General features: G+C 33.9%; 1 protein-coding gene across 1 annotated transcript in view; it reads right to left on the bottom strand.

Annotated features, from left to right (window-relative positions):
* LOC132560345 (myelin transcription factor 1-like) overlaps positions 1-19818 on the bottom strand; it is a 68600-nt gene extending 48782 nt beyond the window's left edge. The window contains exons 1-2 of the mRNA XM_060225017.1: positions 19740-19818; positions 15378-15463 (exon numbers count right to left, since the gene is read on the bottom strand). Of these exons, the coding sequence (XP_060081000.1) occupies positions 15378-15463; positions 19740-19758 (105 nt within the window). The 5' untranslated portion in view covers positions 19759-19818. The remainder of the gene's footprint in view (positions 1-15377; positions 15464-19739) is intronic.
* Positions 19819-21502: the final 1684 nt, after the last annotated feature.

The raw sequence follows: 21502 nt of genomic DNA, 5'->3' as shown, positions 1-21502 counted from the left end.
TACATAACCATTCAGCTGTGACATAAGTTACAGTATACAAAACCATTCAGCTGTGACATAAGTTACAGTATACAAAACCATTCAGCTGTGACCTCAGTTAAAGTACACAAAACCATTACGCTGTGACATAAGTTATAGTATACATAACCATTCAGCTGTGACCTCAGTTACAGTACACAAAATCATTCAGCTGTGGCCTCAGTTACAGTATACATAACCATTCAGCTGTGACCTCAGTTACAGTACACAAAATCATTCAGCTGTGACCTCAGTTACAGTACACAAAATCATTCAGCTGTGACCTCAGTTACAGTACACACAACTATTCAGCTGTGACATCAGTTACAGTAAAAATAATATTTGTTAAACTGTTTAATACTTTTAAGTTTTCCAACTATAAGTGTATATATGTAACAGAATTCAACAACTTCAGATTAAATTTTGTCATAATTTACAAGTCTATCATTTTCATCTTTACCCATAAAACCAAATTGTAGATGTAATTAGTGACCAGGCTTGTGGTAGAGTGAAGTACTGGACCATTGTCATGGTTTCTCCACCACAGGCTTTACACATCCAAGTTTCCAGTGTTGAAAATTCCATCAGTGAGCTAGAGAGAACCAAGTGCCAGACTCGAAGTGAGGATGACAGATACAGCACCGATCAATACTTGGGCATCCAGCCCTCTACGTCAACACAGCCTTCATGTCAAAATAGTGTTACCATAGAAACATGACGGTCGCAGCTGAAGATTGTTACAGTAAAGGACAGGGCAGGTAAACTAAGCCTGTACCTGTGTATATCAGTGAATAAAAGCTATATAACATAATTAGATTTAGCTGATTATGGACATCTAATTCCATATCAGCACAAAGAAACAGTGAACAGCCACCTGTGAAGACAACAGCTGTGGAGGTCAATCTAAAATGTTTTCTCTCATCATCATCCATCATTACCACAATATCAAGCCATCAGGCTCTGTTTCCTGGCCATCTTTCCTGTGCATGCTCACGCATTCACTCTCTGCTCTAACCTACTTCTTTGTAACATCAAATTAAGCAACTCGTTCAAAAAGTGCAGCAATTAAAACTGGAATAGATTCAGCTCACTTTAAAGTTTTGAAAAATCATCACAAAAATATGAAAATAGAATAAAGCATCACTTGAACGAGGATTGTCATAAACATTCTGATATAGAGCATTCAAATTCTGTCATTTCCTTTAGCATGGTTACAATCAGCATTTCAGTTTCAAACAATTTATCTCAAACATTACTAAATCACCCTCGATGCATCAACAGAACACTTAACAAGAACATCCACCTTGCTTGCTACTCCTGTGTATTAACATTTACCAAAATAAAACCAAAAAATAAAACATAGAGTGATGTCAGTTCAAAGTGAGCTAGTTCATAAGTTGGGCACTGCACACTGGGTTTGGATGTCAACAGGTATGAAGGGCAATGAAAGAAACAGCAAAATTAATCCAAGGAAGTTTAATCAAGCATCACCAGTGAGATTTGTTGGCCTTTTAACCTAAGATGCATTTGCTTGTCTAATGTAGGTAGGTCTCAACAGATATACATATAGAATTAAAATGTTGAAACATTGGCTTATTTAAGCTACCACAAAAATTACTATTTAATAGGGTATGTTCAAGTTGATGTGTTATTCCAATGTCAGGTGGGCTAAACAATAGATCCTAGAGAATACTTGGAATCCATGTGCACACATCGAGGGACAAAGGAAAACATACAAAGAAACTTGAAAATCATTTATCCAGTAATTCTCAATGCAAGAAATTTAAAGAAATATAACAAATTATAAAACAAGAGATCCATGAGGGATCTTGGCGCCCACCACTGTTTCATCTTTATTTGTTCTATAAAAGTTGTATCTTTTTTTACCTTGTTTTCTTTTCCCTTCTGTTTTTGCTCTTAATGATAAGAAATTTGAACATTCCTTTGCAGAAATAGCAATGATAATCTTTACTTGCCAAATCCAAGATGATCACCTGAATGCCATTTTATCTTTTCTGATCAGTCCCAAAATCAAACGTGCACAAGTAGAAGCCAAAAGGAACGATTTGAGAACGATTCATTTAGTACTTCTTAAGAGACAGACATGAAATTTGAGAAAAATCTATGCTGCAGTTCTCAAGAAATAGTGATTACAAATTCTCCAAGTCAAAATCCAAGATGGCCACCTGTCTGCCATTTTCTTTGTCGAATCAGTCCCAAAATTAAATGGGCACAACTGGAGACCAAGGGGGACCTACATATGCACCTTTCAAGAATTAGCCATAACAAAAATTGTTTATTGACAGACGGATGGACCACGGAGTTACGACAATTTGAATAGCCCACCATTATCCGAGTCCATTAAGACAGTTTGCCAGTATTTACATACATAAGATTACTTTCCATATCAAAATGATGTTTTAATCACTCTCAAAATACATAATGAACAACCAGGGCCAGACATCTGAAATGTAAGAATTTCAATCAATACAGAATTTCTCAAGAAGTTAAAACTGTCCATGAAATCCATGTTTACGTGTTTATTATGTCATCATTCTTGTATCTGTAATAATACATTCATACATCAGTAATTGTACATGTAATCAAGTCACTGAGCAAAGTAACTGGAGGTTCTACTACACTAGGACAGCTTACAGAAATCCCTATCATCAATATATAAACAATATAACAACAAAAAAGAAACAGTTGAAAGTAGTACAGGTTGCCTGGTCTCTATCATGGATTTCTCACATCTTTTATTTTACTGTAAGGACTTATTACAAGAAATGTTTGAAAAACATTTCAAATTTCTATCTTAAATTCGACAACATATCACATGTCAGAAGGCAACTTTCGACAAGTCTTAAAATATTATTTCAGGAGAGACATGTCAAGAACATTTCCAGCTATATTAAAATTAAACTCAGTCATTGCCACATTTTAAGAAGCAGGGTAACACCACCTGTGTGATGGCATACATCTACATGTCCACGTTGGAACCAATGCTCCTCCCTGAAATATCAAATATATACTATGTTGTTGTGATGTTGTTTAGGTAGAGATATTTGAACCTCTTATACATAAGTTCCACAAAATTTCTGGGTCAATATTATAGTTTAAATACACAAGATAAATTAATTGATTTTTTTTGCATTGATCATAGATCAGCATGCATTTTTCGGTAGGAAAATGTGGACCCATGATTTTGATGCAACACTTTTCTTTTAAGTAAGACATTTTGCTTGAATGTTTTCAGAATATGAAAAAATTGAAGGGGGCAAACCTTTTGGGAACCAGCATTTCAATAAAAACTTATCGGTTCATTAAAAGGTGGATGTAAAGTTTACTGCCCTACAAATGAGGGTGTTAAATACTTTATGAAGAGATTCTTACATCAAGAAGCAGGAGATCATTGAAATTATTTCATTTTTTTTCAAGTAGCCTCCCCTAGTCCATCATTATGCGCAAACTTTCTTACACCCAGGAAAGTGTAAACCAAGAAGCATAGTATCACGTACTAGATAAAGTCAGAAATACTTGTAGATAAAACACATTGTTATGGCTGATTATACACTAGTCCTTTATCAGTTCTAGTTCTAATGCTACCAATCATATGAAACCCATCAAGGTATAATGTTAAAACACACTTATGTACAACAAAGGTGGAAGATGTGTGTTATTTGGTTTTTTTTCTAGGGGAAAAGTCAGGTCCCAATGGGACAAAATTTCCACAAAAGTAATCTATTTCTGTGGAACTTCCATGGAATCACCATCGCGACACTCCTTGGATAAAAATTCTACCAAATCTCCATTGAATTTCCATTGAAAATCTACCCCTGATACTATACGAAGGTATCTTCTATGCAATCTCTATATTTTTTTTCTGTATAGAAATTAAACAGAATTTTCTCACGATGAAACCTCCACAGAATCTATGTCTCAATGTATTTCAACATAGAAATTCAGTGGAAAATGTGAAGTTCAAATAGGACACTCCTACATGCATCCATGTCCTCATTTCATTTTCTAATTTTTTTTTTCATTTTTTATTTTGATCAATTTCATTCATTAATAAAAGTAATTTACAATGCTTCCTTGTACAAAATAACAGTTCTGCCTTCAATTTTTTTCTTCTGATATGTTTTCTATTAATGACCCTAAGAAACCATGAATCATAATAAGGATAATCAACCGAGTAAATTACTTCCTGGAATCTTGTCAACATACATGGCAGTGTTAACGTGTTATCAAAACTCTCCTTACTCTTACATTAAGCAAGTCAAAAACAAAAATTTCAATCTCCATATCTTTGCCTGTATTAACAAATTCTACAATTTTTACAGCTGATATTTAGAGATCTGAACCATACAGCTGTTAATAGTATACATCATGAATACAGTTTTTCCTCTTCCTTGTAATGGTAACAGTACCAGACTAACTTTGAAAGTGATCAGGTGTTGACTGGTAAGACGGGAGAAAGAGGTCTGTGCTGACTAAGTTGACCCCGAGGACGACAGTGGTATTAAGGCAGACCTGTGCCCAGTCACTGATGAACAAGGCTATTACTATGTCTTCTATAACACTTCCATTTAGTTAATGAAATACCACATGTATTGATTTTTTGCACAAGTCTCTGAATACATTACTTGGATGAAAACATCAATACTTGGCCTCTATTCTTAGAAGCTGAAAAGTTGTGAACTTACAAGCAACCTCCAGGGCAGCTGTAAGTATATCAAACTTGTCAGTATATCACAGGAAAATACTCGTAAACAAACCATACACAGTATTACAGTAAGATATCCCTAAACAATCAAACCATACACAGTATTACAGTAAGATATCCCTAAACAATCAAACCCTACACAGTATTACAGTAAGATATCCCTAAACAATCAAACCATACACAGTATTACAGTAAGATATCCCAATCAAACCATACACAATCAAACCCTACACAGTATTACAGTAAGATATCCCTAAACAATCAAACCATACACAGTATTACAGTAAGATATCCCTAAACAATCAAACCATACACAGTATTACAGTAAGATATCCCTAAACAATCAAACCATACACAGTATTACAGTAAGATATCCCTAAACAATCAAACCCTACACAGTATTACAGTAAGATATCCCTATACAATCAAACCCTACACAGTATTACAGTAAGATATCCCTATACAATCAAACCCTACACAGTATTACAGTAAGATATCCCTAAACAATCAAACCATACACAGTATTACAGTAAGATATCCCTAAACAATCAAACCATACACAGTATTACAGTAAGATATCCCTAAACAATCAAACCATACACAGTATTACAGTAAGATATCCCTAAACAATCAAACCCTACACAGTATTACAGTAAGATATCCCTATACAATCAAACCCTACACAGTATTACAGTAAGATATCCCTAAACAATCAAACCATACACAGTATTACAGTAAGATATCCCTAAACAATCAAACCATACACAGTATTACAGTAAGATATCCCTAAACAATCAAACCATACACAGTATTACAGTAAGATATCCCTAAACAATCAAACCATACACAGTATTACAGTAAGATATCCCTAAACAATCAAACCATACACAGTATTACAGGAAAAAATATCCCTAAACAATCAAACCATACACAGTATTACAGTAAGATATCCCTAAACAATCAAACCATACACAGTATTACAGGAAAAATAAAATAAGAAAGAAATCATAATTTAATACTTTTTCAGCAGAATAATGTCGTTATCATGATGAAAAGACAGAAATATTACCTTGACCTCTGACCCAGTCACCTGGACATTTGGCCAGTTGACTCTTGGTTTAATTCTGACCAACTTTGCTTCATAATGTCATAACAAATATGCATCAGTGGAAAGATACCAAATGTGACCTTAACCTCAGATACAGTGATCTTCAGTTTTGGTCAACTGACTCCTTGTTAAATTTCAACCAAATTTGCTTCAAAGTGTCAGAACATAATATGCATCCGTGCAAAAAAAAAATACAAAATTTGAACTTGACCCCTGACCTTAACCTCTGCTGCAGTGACAATGACTTTTTCAGTCAGTCAACTCCTTGTTTAATTGCACCCAACTTTGCTTGATGTCACACAAAATATGCACTAGTGAAAAAATATTGTTTTACTTGGTGCTATAGTCATCACTCAACAAGGGCAATAACTCTGGTAGGAAGTGGCTGAACTAAGAACGAAGACAAAAGAACATATCATGTATAACATATGTGCCAAGTTTCAAAACTTTGTCAAAATCCAATGCTATCAATTATTGGGCATTTCAAAGCATATACTTGAGGTACATTTATCCAAATACTGCTTTCTTCAACCACATAAATCATCTATTACATCTAGAATGCTTGCCCTTTACAGCATTCAAGATTTTAAACTTTACAGTTGCCATGTTGAGAATAAATGAAATATTTTATAAATGATTTTGAAGAACTGCACAAGATTTTTTTACCTGTTCTGATAGTTATTTTTTAGTAAATTCAGCCACATAACTCCGCCATATGCTTTCACTGGGCATTTTTTCCCCCCTATTTGTTATGTTTGTAGGTATGAAATAGTACAGTAAAGAAACATGTATATATTGTGACAGAATGGTAATTTGACCCAGTATTACTTTACATTATGCTTTTACAAATCAATTTTTGGTGGTAAATGATTGATGAATTTAATGCCTTAACCTTTCTTACAGATGTGTAAATTGTTCTTGATAGCCTGATAGACTGAAGAAATGATGAAAATTCATCAGTAACATGTCGAGAGTGTTTATGCTGTGCCATGCTGTGTTTTGACCAGAGTGACATGCTAACTGTGTCCACACTTGTGGGAGTTGTTTATAATATTAATATCACTGCAGTATTTTCACCATGTTTATGGGAAGATTCTGTAAATCTGGTAAGTATAGATAATAGAAGTGTAAATAATATAATTATCATGTGTAACATTTCTCACAGTTATAAACTCTCAGGATTTCAATGGATAAACAGACAGTGGAACATTAGCGTGTGAAAACTGACCAATATCTGTTGGTCTTTTCTGACCAGACTCAGTTTCAAGGTAACTATCAGATTGTGCAGGTGCGTGTTGTGTGTGTGCAGTGTTTGTACTTTCTGCTTGGTAACTTGGTGAATTCTTCATCCCGATGCAATTTTGTCTTCTGTCTTATAAATGTTTTGTGATGGTATTACTAATAGGAATACACTAATTTAATATGTTTCATGGTAATTTTTCAAATCATGTAGATTTTTTACAGTAGTAGTTATGGTAAACGTACTAGGAGTATTATCAGACTGTTCATTGTTAGGGGAAAGGACAGGTGGTTATCTTTATTCCTAATTAGTATCTAATTACTGGTCAGTGGTAACATTATCGAGTGTTTGACAGGAGTATGTTGGCTAATTCTATACTAGGCCTAGTAGTGACAGAGATGTGTGAGAAAAGTATTAAGACAAAAATATTAGAATTGAAGTTTAGTTAGAATGCGTTTGTACTGAAAGTGCATTTCTGTGAGTAGGAATTAATCTGGATGTCCTTATCATTTTAATCTAAGAATTTGTATATGTATATCTAAGAAGTGTAAAGATATCAGAGTGAATGTACATTTATGTAACTTACATATGTAAAGATTTAGTATAGTTTTCTTATATGCTTTATGCCTTCTGATTCATTTTTTAATGTTCTTTCCTGGAAAACTAATATGATGTCAATTAATTGCTAAAGACTCAAGTGACTCCATAATAATGTCCATCTTACTTGTAATATCTGGAATTCTAGTATCTCTAAATATTGAGCTAAAGTATGAAAGATGGTTCAAGTCTGTTAAGATTATTAATGTAGATTATTTCTTAATATGTTGGGATATGTTCCCTAATTAAGCATTGAATTTCATTACAATCTTCTGGTTTTCTTTACAACTGTGGTTTATATGGAGAAACATGACTTGTTCATGGACCCATAGGATGGTCTGATGCTCATGTTACTAGTCATATTGACACTTAAAGATCTGATTATACACAATTAGAACACAAGTCCAGGCCAATGTAATGTCAAGGTCAGCTTGAATTAAAGAGGATTAAAGATTACACAGAAATTTAACTGGATTATCTGGAAACTATGTAACGGAATCTGAACCTGATGGCAGATGGAAGGAAGTTAAGAACTTGATGAAGAGTTTTATAGGTATTTATTGTTTAACCCTACATGTATTGTGACAGTCAACACACTACCATGTTATCTACCATGTTGTAAAAGTCTGAAATTAGGTCCATATCACTTTGGCATCACAATATAAAACCTATATCTATAGTGAATGTATGAAGTTCCACATATGAATATAATAGCCATTCATTACTTCAGTAGGATTTTCAAGACTCAACTCTATCTCCCCTTTTGGGTCCAGCCCCTCCTACCCCAGGGGGCCATGACCTTACTTCTACACAAGATTGAATGCTCTTCACCCAAGAATGTTTAATACCAAATTTAGGCAATATGAATTTGTTCCTACAGGAGTAGGATTTAAAACAACTTCCAAAATTCTCCTTTTTGGCCCAGCCTCTCCAGCTGCTGACATCCCACAACCAAAATTTACATAAATTTGGTTACCATTTCCACAAGGATGCCAAATTTACGGCAATATCCATTCATTCCTACGGGTGGATAGGATTTTAAACAACTTTCATAGTTTTCCCTTTTTGGCCAAACCCATAATATTGTGTGACAAGGAACAAATATATATACAAAATTTACAATATTTTCACTATAGCTACTACTTTTTCTGATCTCCAATGCATTAGATAATGTCACCATGACACGCAAAATGAATACATATGTTATGGAAATATTTCGTTTTAGTTAATTGATAATTATAAACATGAATATTTTGGGGTTTTATGTACGCGCTTTGTTTGAAGGAATATTTTCATTTCAAGGACCTTTGATAGACATTAACAAACCCTGAGAAATCAGCACTATCAACCTTCATCAAATAAAACTAAAAGACAAAAAATATAAAATATAACAAAGTCAACATATCGGCGGGTGTGCGCGTAGGAGGAACAGTCCAATTTTGTGACGTCTAATGAGGTAAGGTGATGTTATATATTAAGATGATCTTGCCACAACAACAAGGATTAAAGCAAAATTGATCTTCTGTTTGTAAGTTTTGTTTGTTTATCAGTGCTGTTAGTTGATAATTCAAACCAAGCCCCCAGACTAGCTTCTTATCATGGTGCCAACTCACACGTACAGTGTTCTGTACGCTTACGTCATGTCGAGAATTCCATAAAATATATTGTTCAAAATTTATCAATAGTTCAACCACACTGTGCTTCTTTTTAGAAATATATAGTAATCGTATTGTTATTAGTAAAAATAAACTTATTGTGGATACTTTTAAAATAGCGATTTGAAAAATCGCAGCATTATTTACGCAGAAAATTGCCGCTAGAGGGCTCTAACTCTTTTCAATATTTCAGGCCAATGGTAAATTTTGTCTGAAAGGCCGTCGCAATAGGCTATGCGTACTGAGTTCATTTAGCCTAAAAACCAATAAACAATTTATATACCGTCATAAAATGATTTTGGATTAAATTCTTTCTTGTTATTCTTGTAAATCAATGAAAATTTATCTCTCTGCAACACAACAAATTTTACAATTATCAACATGAAACGGTACAAAGATGTAAATAGCAACTACTTAAATATTTAAGCAATAATGTCTGAGTACACATCACAATTACACATGATATTTGTATAAAACACACGTGTCAAGGTGTTGTTCTCCTCAAGAGTAAAATTGTCGTAACTCTGTGTTTTCATCTATGAGACTGAAACTATGTATATTAATGTATTAAAGTCATATTAGATACATATCTTTTGATGTCACTTTTTCTATCAAATATCTTAAGATATATAACTTAAGACACTGCCAACAATTGTGATACACGATGTACAGTGTCGTCAAAGATCAACGAAACTTGAACTCTCCATTACTCAATCAATTTTATAAGTATCAACATAAAACTCAGTAAAAAGGATGTATTGTGATTATATCTATGATGTTACTAACTATATTGATTATTTTGAAATGTATTTTCTGAAGTCTTTACGACCCTTACTGTTGCTGATTATCACCTGTTGCTGACTTTTAGATATATTGCTAAGTTTAAATGATCCCACAATTCTGTGCATTCTGTCATATTGTCCCACTCTGAGAATCTTCTGTGAACCAAAGCAATACTCATTCATGATTGACATCAATCTCAATCTGAACATTTTTATGAACACCTAGTCTGACAATTATGGTAAGATTTAACTGTTATACTTGATTGTCTCATACCATGAGTATGCACACATGACTGTTTTAAAAGATGGCAACATTGTTTATAGCATACGACTGCCACTAGGTGTCACTGATAGCTGTCGGAATATTTCCACCAATCAGAAAGCTAGGAATAGTAATAACAGCCGTTTCCAATGACTGTGACAATAGGCTGAAATCTATGTTTCGCCTAAAACACTGCAGTTGATTTCATGACTTAAGAGACACTTTGTCTGTTTTATTAAAAATTGTGCTGACTACTATTTATCATCATTACATATCAATTGTTATTATTATGTCTATGTGTGAATGACTTGACTGAGGTCTGCTAATTCAAGTGACAAACCAGAACTTCCAACAATAGCCTCATTAGCTGAATTCATGGGTGTTAACATTGCACCAGTGTCAAACCACAACTCTGACACAACTGGTCAAGATCCAGAGTATTTGTGATTTTACCGAGTTTAATCAGGGGTGGCTACTGGAATACAGGGTAAATTTGACCTTGATTCTGTAGATGTATCAAATCAGGAAAAAAGACTAAATTTGGCATTACCGGGGCTTTCCCACGTAATCCCAGATGATGATGGCTCTTGGGGCATGAATTCATTGTTCTTGTCCTTACTTACCTGTTATTTACCTGTGGTTTTTTGTGATAGCCATCACAATAAAGTAATATTAAGTGTTGCACACATGGACATATGTGACAGAAGTTGGATTACAAACAATTTAAAGGGAAAAAATTCAAGGAAAGTAAGTGGTGTCAACTATGTCATAAAAATTTCAAACACATGTCTCAGTTCTGATATCACTATGGCCACTACACAATAGGATTACTTCCTCACCTTATAGTTTAACAATACATCCTTAATTTCTAAAAATATCATGAACCAATAGTAATAACACAATAAGTTCATCATCACAGCTGTCAGTGTTTAACATTGTTTAACAAGTTATGGAGAAAAATAACTCATCACCCAAAATAACTGAGAAATCTCCCCCACCGAACTAAAAATTCTGAAGATCTGTACTCAGCAATGTAACAAATAAATGAGAAATCTCCCCCACCGAACTAAAAATTCTGAAGATCTGTACTCAGCAATGTAACAAATAACTGAGAAATCTCCCCCACCGAACTAAAAATTCTGAAGATCTGTACTCAGCAATGTAACAAATAACTGAGAAATCTCCCCCACCAAAATAAAAATTCTGAAGATCTGTACTCAGCAATGTAACAAATAACTGAGAAATCTCCCCCACCGAACTAAAAATTCTGAAGATCTGTACTCAGCAATGTAACAAATAACTGAGAAATCTCCCCCACCAATGTAACTAAAAATTCTGAAGATCTGTACTCAGCAATGTAACAAATAACTGAGAAATCTCCCCCACCAAAATAAAAATTCTGAAGATCTGTACTCAGCAATGTAACAAATAACTGAGAAATCTCCCCCACCGAACTAAAAATTCTGAAGATCTGTACTCAGCAATGTAACAAATAACTGAGAAATCTCCCCCACCGAACTAAAAATTCTGAAGATCTGTACTCAGCAATGTAACAAATAACTGAGAAATCTCCCCCACCAAAATAAAAATTCTGAAGATCTGTACTCAGCAATGTAACAAATAACTGAGAAATCTCCCCCACCAAAATAAAAATTCTGAAGATCTGTACTCAGCAATGTAACAAATAACTGAGAAATCTCCCCCACCAAAATAAAAATTCTGAAGATCTGTACTCAGCAATGTAACAAATAACTGAGAAATCTCCCCCACCAAAATAAAAATTCTAAAGATCTGTACTCAGCAATTTAACAAATAACTGAGAAATCTCCCCCACCGAAATAAAAAATTCTGAAGATCTGTAGTACTCAGCAATGTAACAAATAACTGAGAAATCTCCCCCACCAAAATAAAAAATTCTGAAGATCTGTACTCAGCAATGTAACAAATAACTGAGAAATCTCCCCCACCAAAATAAAAATTCTGAAGATCTGTACTCAGCAATGTAACAAATAACTGAGAAATCTCCCCCACCAAAATAAAAAATTCTGAAGATCTGTACTCAGCAATGTAACAAATAACTGAGAAATCTCCCCCACCAAAATAAAAAATTCTGAAGATCTGTACTCAGCAATGTAACAAATAACTGAGAAATCTCCCCCACCAAAATAAAAATTCTGAAGATCTGTACTCAGCAATGTAACAAATAACTGAGAAATCTCCCCCACCGAACTAAAAATTCTGAAGATCTGTACTCAGCAATGTAACAAATAACTGAGAAATCTCCCCCACCAAAATAAAAAAAAATTCTGAAGATCTGTACTCAGCAATGTAACAAATAACTGAGAAATCTCCCCCACCAAAATAAAAAATTCTGAAGATCAGTACTCAGCAATGTAACAAATAACTGAGAAATCTCCCCCACCAAAATAAAAAATTCTGAAGATCTGTACTCAGCAATGTAACAAATAACTGAGAAATCTCCCCCACCAAAATAAAAAATTCTGAATATCTGTACTCAGCTTTGTATCATATTAACTTATTAATCTCCCCCACCAAAAGTAAAAATTCTGAAGATCTGTACTCAGCAATGTAACAAATAACTGAGAAATCTCCCCCACCAAAATAAAAAATTCTGAAGATCTGTACTCAGCAATGTAACAAACAACTGAGAAATCTCCCCCACCAAAATAAAAAATTCTGAAGATCTGTACTCAGCAACGTAACAAATAACTGAGAAATCTCCCCCACCGAACTAAAAATTCTGAAGATCTGTACTCAGCAATGTAACAAATAACTGAGAAATCTCCCCCACCAAAATAAAAAATTCTGAAGATCTGTACTCAGCAATGTAACAAATAACTGAGAAATCTCCCCCACCAAAATAAAAAATTCTGAAGATCTGTACTCAGCAATGTAACAAATAACTGAGAAATCTCCCCCACCAAAATAAAAAATTCTGAAGATCTGTACTCAGCAATGTAACAAACAACTGAGAAATCTCCCCCACCAAAATAAAAAATTCTGAAGATCTGTACTCAGCAATGTAACAAATAACTGAGAAATCTCCCCCCGACCAAAATAAAAAATTCTGAAGATCTGTACTCAGCAATGTAACAAATAACTGAGAAATCTCCCCCACCAACTAAAAAATTCTGAAAAACTCAGCAATTCTGAAGATCTGTACTCAGCAATGTAACAAATAACTGAGAAATCTCCCCCACCAAAATAAAAAATTCTGAAGATCTGTACTCAGCAATGTAACAAATAACTGAGAAATCTCCCCCACCAAAATAAAAAATTCTGAAGATCTGTACTCAGCAATGTAACAAATAACTGAGAAATCTCCCCCACCAAAATAAAAAATTCTGAAGATCTGTACTCAGCAATGTAACAAATAACTGAGAAATCTCCCCCACCAAAATAAAAAATTCTGAAGATCTGTACTCAGCAATGTAACAAATAACTGAGAAATCTCCCCCACCAAAATAAAAAATTCTGAAGATCTGTACTCAGCAATGTAACAAATAACTGAGAAATCTCCCCCACCAAAATAAAAAATTCTGAAGATCTGTACTCAGCAATGTAACAAATAACTGAGAAATCTCCCCCACCAAAATACCAAATTCTGAAGATCTGTACTCATCAATGTAACAAATAACTGAGAAATCTCCCCCACCGAACTAAAAATTCTGAAGATCTGTACTCAGCAATGTAACAAATAACTGAGAAATCTCCCCCACCAAACTAAAAAATTCTGAAGATCTGTACTCAGCAATGTAACAAATAACTGAGAAATCTCCCCCACCAAAATAAAAAATTCTGAAGATCTGTACTCAGCAATGTAACAAATAACTGAGAAATCTCCCCCACCGAACTAAAAATTCTGAAGATCTGTACTCAGCAATGTAACAAATAACTGAGAAATCTCCCCCACCAAAATAAAAAATTCTGAAGATCTGTACTCAGCAATGTAACAAATAACTGAGAAATCTCCCCCACCAAAATAAAAAATTCTGAAGATCTGTACTCAGCAATGTAACAAATAACTGAGAAAAATCTCCCCCACCAAAATAAAAAATTCTGAAGATCTGTACTCAGCAATGTAACAAATAACTGAGAAATCTCCCAATGTAACAAATAACTGACCACCAAATAAAAAATTCTGAAGATCTGTACTCAGCAATGTAACAAATAACTGAGAAATCTCCCCCACCAAAATAAAAAATTCTGAAGATCTGTACTCAGCAATGTAACAAATAACTGAGAAATCTCCCCCACCAAAATAAAAATTCTGAAGATCTGTACTCAGCAATGTAACAAATAACTGAGAAATCTCCCCCACCAAAATAAAAAATTCTGAAGATCTGTACTCAGCAATGTAACAAATAACTGAGAAATCTCCCCCACCGAACTAAAAATTCTGAAGATCTGTACTCAGCAATGTAACAAATAACTGAGAAATCTCCCCCACCAAAATAAAAAATTCTGAAGATCTGTACTCAGCAATGTAACAAATAACTGAGAAATCTCCCCCACCAAAATAAAAAATTCTGAAGATCTGTACTCAGCAACGTAACAAATAACCGAGAAATCTCCCCCACCGAACTAAAAATTCTGAAGATCTGTACTCAGCAATGTAACAAATAACTGAGAAATTTCCCCCACCGAACTAAAAATTCTGAAGATCTGTACTCAGCAATGTAACAAATAACTGAGAAATCTCCCCCACCGAACTAAAAATTCTGAAGATCTGTACTCAGCAATGTAACAAATAACTGAGAAATCTCCCCCACCAAAATAAAAAATTCTGAAGATCTGTACTCAGCAATGTAACAAATAACTGAGAAATCTCCCCCACCAAACTAAAAATTCTGAAGATCTGTACTCAGCAATGTAACATTGATATAAAAAGATCAGGAAAATCAATCTTATAAGTGAACTTGTAGAATTCCACATGATGAGTTACGAAACAGCAATGTAATTACTAACCTTACACAATGCAGTTGTTAATTTCCTATCTACTGGCTTCGGAGTGATGGTCACTTCTGTACAGCTCTCCATCCTTCCAGTCATTGCTAAGTAAGGAAACAGATAAAATCCAAACTGGTTAAAAAAACTCTGTTCCAAAGGAAACACAGAAATATAACATTAAATGCAACAAATTATGATAATTATTATATCAAGAATATAATTCTTTCAATTAAATAGACTGGTTGAAGGGGTCCTGAAGAAATTTTTTTTAACAAAATTGATTCAAACGACCTCAGTAGTGGATCAAGGTCATCATTTTATCCGATAGCTGACGACCGGCACATCTTGCACGTAACATATCAAGATTCTAGATGTTGTAGACTTGAGAAGAAGTTATTTGCGGTCATATTTCCACACTTTTACAACTTACAAACAGCAATTTAACAGTTGTTAAAATACTTCATGTCTTAAGTAAACTGTAAACAACCAATGAACCAGTTAGTAAAATAAACATTCAACAAGATTACTTCTTGGTTACATAACACAAAAGTTTCATGATGCAAATCAATGAATTTACACTTACAGACATTTTTAATTAATTGGCTTTAAAAACTGTAATCTATGATCAATTTTATTACTTCCCACTAACTTTCAATTATTTTCATCATTTGCTCACCACTATATGAGATGATAGTAGCAATATTAATGGTTGTAGTACTCGTTAATTAAAACAGTTTCTCCACATTCTCCCTAAGTTCTTCTCAATTGCACTAGTGACCTTGAGAAATTCAAAATGTGTTTTTCAAGATGGCTGCCAAGACAGCCATATTGGATTTCAATTTGACATTTTGTAACAACACCTAGGATATCTCGGGATCATTCCAGGCAAGTTTCAGGAACTGGTGATACAGTTTGAAATAGACAGTGTCAGGAGAAAACAATGTTCCAATATGGCAGTCATAACAAACTTTTGATGAGACTGAAAAATAAATGAACTTGTTAGCTTCCCTTCTCAACATTCCCAACAATGTTTAGCTCAATGCCAGCGAGGGTATTTGAGATGAAGTTTCAAATATGTTTTAAAAGATGGCAGCCATATTGGAATTCAGACCAACCAAAAAACTAACTGCAATTAATCAGGACTATCTAGGATCATTTCAGACAACATTATGATCAATACCTCTTGCTGAACATGAGAAATTTAAAATGTGAAAAATTTATGCACAGTGCAAAAACAAGACAAAATATGATGGTTAAAGGTCATCTTGCTCTTCAGGTCAGATGACCTAAAATGAAGATTGTAGGCCTCAACAGTCATCTGACTTAACACTTGCATATGACAGAACCCTATTGGCCTGCTCTATAGCTCACAAAGACTTCTTCATCAATTCATAAAGTCAATTTCTGCAAACCTGAAATCCTAATCCTCATACATGATTTTAACCAATTAACATCATCCAGGACCTGTTTCTTGTCAACAGAAGAAATGTTAAGTTCACAACATATTTGAACCCCATGACCTTGAAAGTTAGTCAAGGTGTATCACTTGAATGAATATTTAGTAGCCATTCATCCAATAAAGTTACAGAGTCAATATCCATAGCCTGGATGTTTTGGTTTCCTGTGACCTTGAAAGTAGGTAAAGAAGATTTATTTTAACAAACTTGCTAGCCTTTCATCCCACAGTAAGCATCAAATGATGTGGTACATGACAGAGACACATTGTAGGTTCTCAATCCATACCACTTGCATACACAGTTGAAACCTGCTTGAAACACCAGCTCATACTGGCTCAACACCTGAGCTTTCACCTGTATACATTGACTCAACTCTGAGTGGATGGGTGTTGGGGATAAGCATAGAGAATTATTTTCTTTATGAAATGTTTAATAACCTAAAGCCATTAATTACCACCATTGTGTTGTGTTATTTATAGTGACCCGATATTTGGTCATGTGATGTTGAGGACCATCCCTTGATTACGGCATATCACAAACGAACACGGCTGACTCACAAATTTTATCAAGGAATCATATTTCATCTCACACATTGCCTCCAGATTTGTTTGCAATGTGTATGCCGAAGTCAGGACAAACGTGAGGTGACAAATTATATTCAGTATATTTATTTTACCATAGATCAGTTAAATTTTTTCACCGAGGGATGATTTTGAAAACAAATACTATCACTTTGACATGATTATTGGTAAGTAAGGTAAATTCTCTCTCAACTTGGTATACGACTAAAGCACAGATTTCCAGTTCCATGGCTAAAGTAGAGTTCACTGGCCTTTTGCTGTATTCACGACCAGACTGAACAACCATCGATCATCATTTTGACAGGTAGTGTTGGAAAATTTTGACTCGATACCCATAAACAGAAAACCAGACCTTCTATCGAACAATTTTAAATTGATTTAAATCCTTGAACATATTTTCTACATGCCATTCCTAGATATACATGGATTTGATTCCTGTACTAAAACAGACACGCCTCTATTGAAACATAAGAAACATATCATATCAAATAGAATCCAGTCAATCTCGCTTGGATTATTTTTTGTTCAAAACATCAATTGTCCTCCAAGTGAAGTCACATCCCTATGTAATAAACTTACTTTGTGCCAGGTAATTAATACCACTTATGTCTACTGATAAACATGCCAAGGCAATCAAGAGGCTGTAGACGTAAATCTATGTTAATTATCAAATACAAATAAGTTGCATTTGGTGTTCAAATAATTTATAAGTGAAAAGTGGATTTTTTCTATCAAAATTAACTGATTTGCAGAGATGCTACATCATACTACAAACACCAGATATATTTATACATTTAAAAAAATAATAGTAATTATATTGGAAATTTGCCCCATATAATAATGAATTAATAAATATGACAAGCTGATGTCCGAAATAAAACAGAAAATCCAATTAATTGTGCATATATCAATCCTTGACCTTTAAATAAATTAATTCATGAAATCATAACACAGATATGATACAGTATAACCAACTTAGCATCACATTCCATTTGTCAAGGGAAAATGTAATAAAGAGCCCAAAATGACATTGACAGTTTACACTTTTTTTTCTGACATTGACTGATAAGCTGAACTGTTTTGATACACAACATTTCATTGGCCGATATATTAGTGGTTATATATTATATTATCTGGATTATTGCATCATGTTCAATTCTCAATAGAATACCTCAGACCAGATCTACGTCCCTGCTCAGACCAAGTCCCTACTTTCTGTTCTACCAGGGAAACAATACTCTGCATAGCATTTCAGGGACCCCTCTGCTCATCTGTGAAGAGCTAGGTAGAGACCTGATTCAAGAGGAATGGTCAAAATGCTCCTGCTGTAAAGATTACTGTGGCTGTATCCCAGAACTTCACTCCAACCAAACAACCATTGTACAGTCTCAGGGCCATCGGTCGCAAACCAACACCAAATATCACCTTTCGAATAAGCTGACATGAGCCAATTTACCAACAGCTGTCAGTTTAACACTTACATTTACAACAACAGCAATAACAGTAGTTGGGAAAAAAACATGATATGTCGATGAAATATTGATATATATCTTTTTATGTCAAACTAATCTTATTGATGTTCAAAATCATATTATCAGTAAATGCTTCCGGTATGCCTTATATCCTATAAAAATACTATTTTCATCCAATGTACAGTATGTATGCTTGTTCTGAGAGAGGCCTGGGTTGCTGAATTTGACATTTCAAAAATAAGATAACTAAAAACAAATATGTCATGAAGGCAATCTTGCAAAGTTAAATGAAATATATAAACAATCTTTACTTGAAGGAATTAGAATATCAAAGTGTTCAAAAGACTGCATTCAACTTCCTGAAAAGTGTCATTATCCGTCAAAACTGGTGACCCTTCTATCGTCGTCATCCGTAAACAAAGTCGAAGGGAAATGACAAACGCACAAATAAATATGCACATCTCATGCAAGAGGTGCATTTATGTCTCTATATATCTCTACAACCTTTTCAAAACTTTGTGATTATGTCAACGTGTGATGGCGTCTAGGATTTGTTCCGAAAATCATAACAGAAGCGCAACTTTAATGGCGGGAATATATGCGAGTCGCACAACACGAGGTAGGCGAGATGCATTGTTTACAATTCACATAACAGGTGCCCTTTTCAAATTAACATTTGTACTAACCAATACCGCATGTACATTATTCAACAATGTAAATAACATCAAAAGAAAACGTATAAAGTCATACTTTGTTGTATATAGTATACACAGGATACATGCATACAACACGAGTTTCAGACTGCATATTTCCTTCTCTATCGTGTATTTTTAGGAACAGCACAGTCATCGTGCATTTTATATAGCTTACCTTGTTTCCTTTTAGGCATTTTGAACCATTTAAAGTGACGGACAGAGTAAACATATATTTACGAAAAATAACCTTTGAATGGTTTGCTCTGTTGTGCATGTGAAACTTACAAATCCCACAATACATCTGTGAAAACTTTGTGCGCATGCTTAGGAATGTAAGTTCAATGGCTGGAAGTTTGAATTGGTGGCGCGAACAATGAATAATTAGATATTTGGGCTTACTATTATACCATGTATTGAGTAGTAGTATTCTTAATGGTTTTATTTAAGTATAAAGTTATTTGACTGCTATAATTTTCATTAAACAGACTTCGATTTCACTTTTCCTGTCTCAACTGTAACGCTAACAATGTTTTATATTGTATGTCATTTTAGATCGATATTTTATTATTTACCTCTCTTTGTATAGCTGCGACGACGAAGTCAGATTTCTCATGCATTAGCTTTTGTGTTTGCGCCCTGACCTGCGAAAACCCTCTTCTCCATGTTGTTATCTACACTTACGCCCATTCATTTCTAATGTTCGTCCGCCGAGAGCCGCAATACTTGTTGAAGTAAACCCGTTGAGTGAATCACTGCTACGCTAAACGACCTAACCTCAGCCATAGTTTTTTAGACCAATGAGAAGTGAAAATCATTTTCGGAACAATAAGTACAGCAATGAATTAAAGTGACTATCACAAAAATGATACAAGTCAATATTGGGAAATTAATCGGCTTTTAAATGCTTTCTATATCATTAAGATGATTTTCGTCAGTTCAGCACAATTTGAAAATTAAGATTTCTACTACTGTTTATTTTGAAAAGATTAGTAGTTGTTGAGAAAAATGGTTTATAAACACCGCGAAGCTATTTAATCGGAACTTCTTCATGAAGAGATATAGGCAGTTTTTATCCCTCTGTAATATACATTTCTTATAAACCATATCAATCTCCAGTCACCATTGTAACAACAAATTTATTATCTTGGATTTCTTGCAACTGTATATCCTTGTTTACCTATAAGGATTTGCATCAATATTATTGGTGAACATGTATATCACCTGAAACAAAGTTTAATTTTTATAACAATATCACGTTTTGTATTCACCCTTACACCTAAAAAAGCTCATCATTACGATCATTTCATTGGTTTTTTTTGTTTTTTTTGGTTTTTTTTTGTATTATTATTTAATATTCTTTTTTTTTTTAAACTTTTTATATTTCATTCCTTTTTCCCACTTCAACATAGAAAGTAAACACCCGAAACTGTAATAATAGCTGTTGTTGTTGATGATGATGTACATGCAAATTTTTTTTTTTTTTAAATATATATGCGATTCCATATTGTTTCTTAATTTTAAAATTCATTAAATTGTCAGCATGGTTGAGATATTATATTTTTGTTGGATTCAGACACCTATTGATGAGCATATAATCTGCCCTGTCTGTCCATCTCTCCATCCATCCTTTTGTGTCCAGAGCATAACTTCACTTGCATTTAAAGTAGGATAAGGAAGTGTATACATTGTTCATACTTGAACAATGTGCTGTGTATCAAATTCAGGATCTGCAATTCCATAACCACAGAGTTATTGCCCTTTTATGGTATAATGTATTTAATAAAATATAGAAATTATTAGCTTAATTAAACAAGAAATAATCCCTATGATATTAGGTAATACTATATCCTTCATTTAGTTTTCATATATAAATTGGGGCTGAAGCATTGTATTTATAGTTTAATGGGCTTAACATTTGCTATTACAGCCAAGAAAATA

The sequence above is a fragment of the Ylistrum balloti genome, unplaced genomic scaffold (genome assembly GCF_031769215.1).
Source record: "Ylistrum balloti isolate Yb309-2 unplaced genomic scaffold, AGI_CSIRO_Ybal_v1 Utg371052, whole genome shotgun sequence".
NCBI classification, from domain to species: Eukaryota; Metazoa; Mollusca; class Bivalvia; order Pectinida; family Pectinidae; genus Ylistrum; species Ylistrum balloti.
Note: the sequence above shows the minus strand (reverse complement) of the source record. Positions and strands in the feature narration are given on the sequence as shown.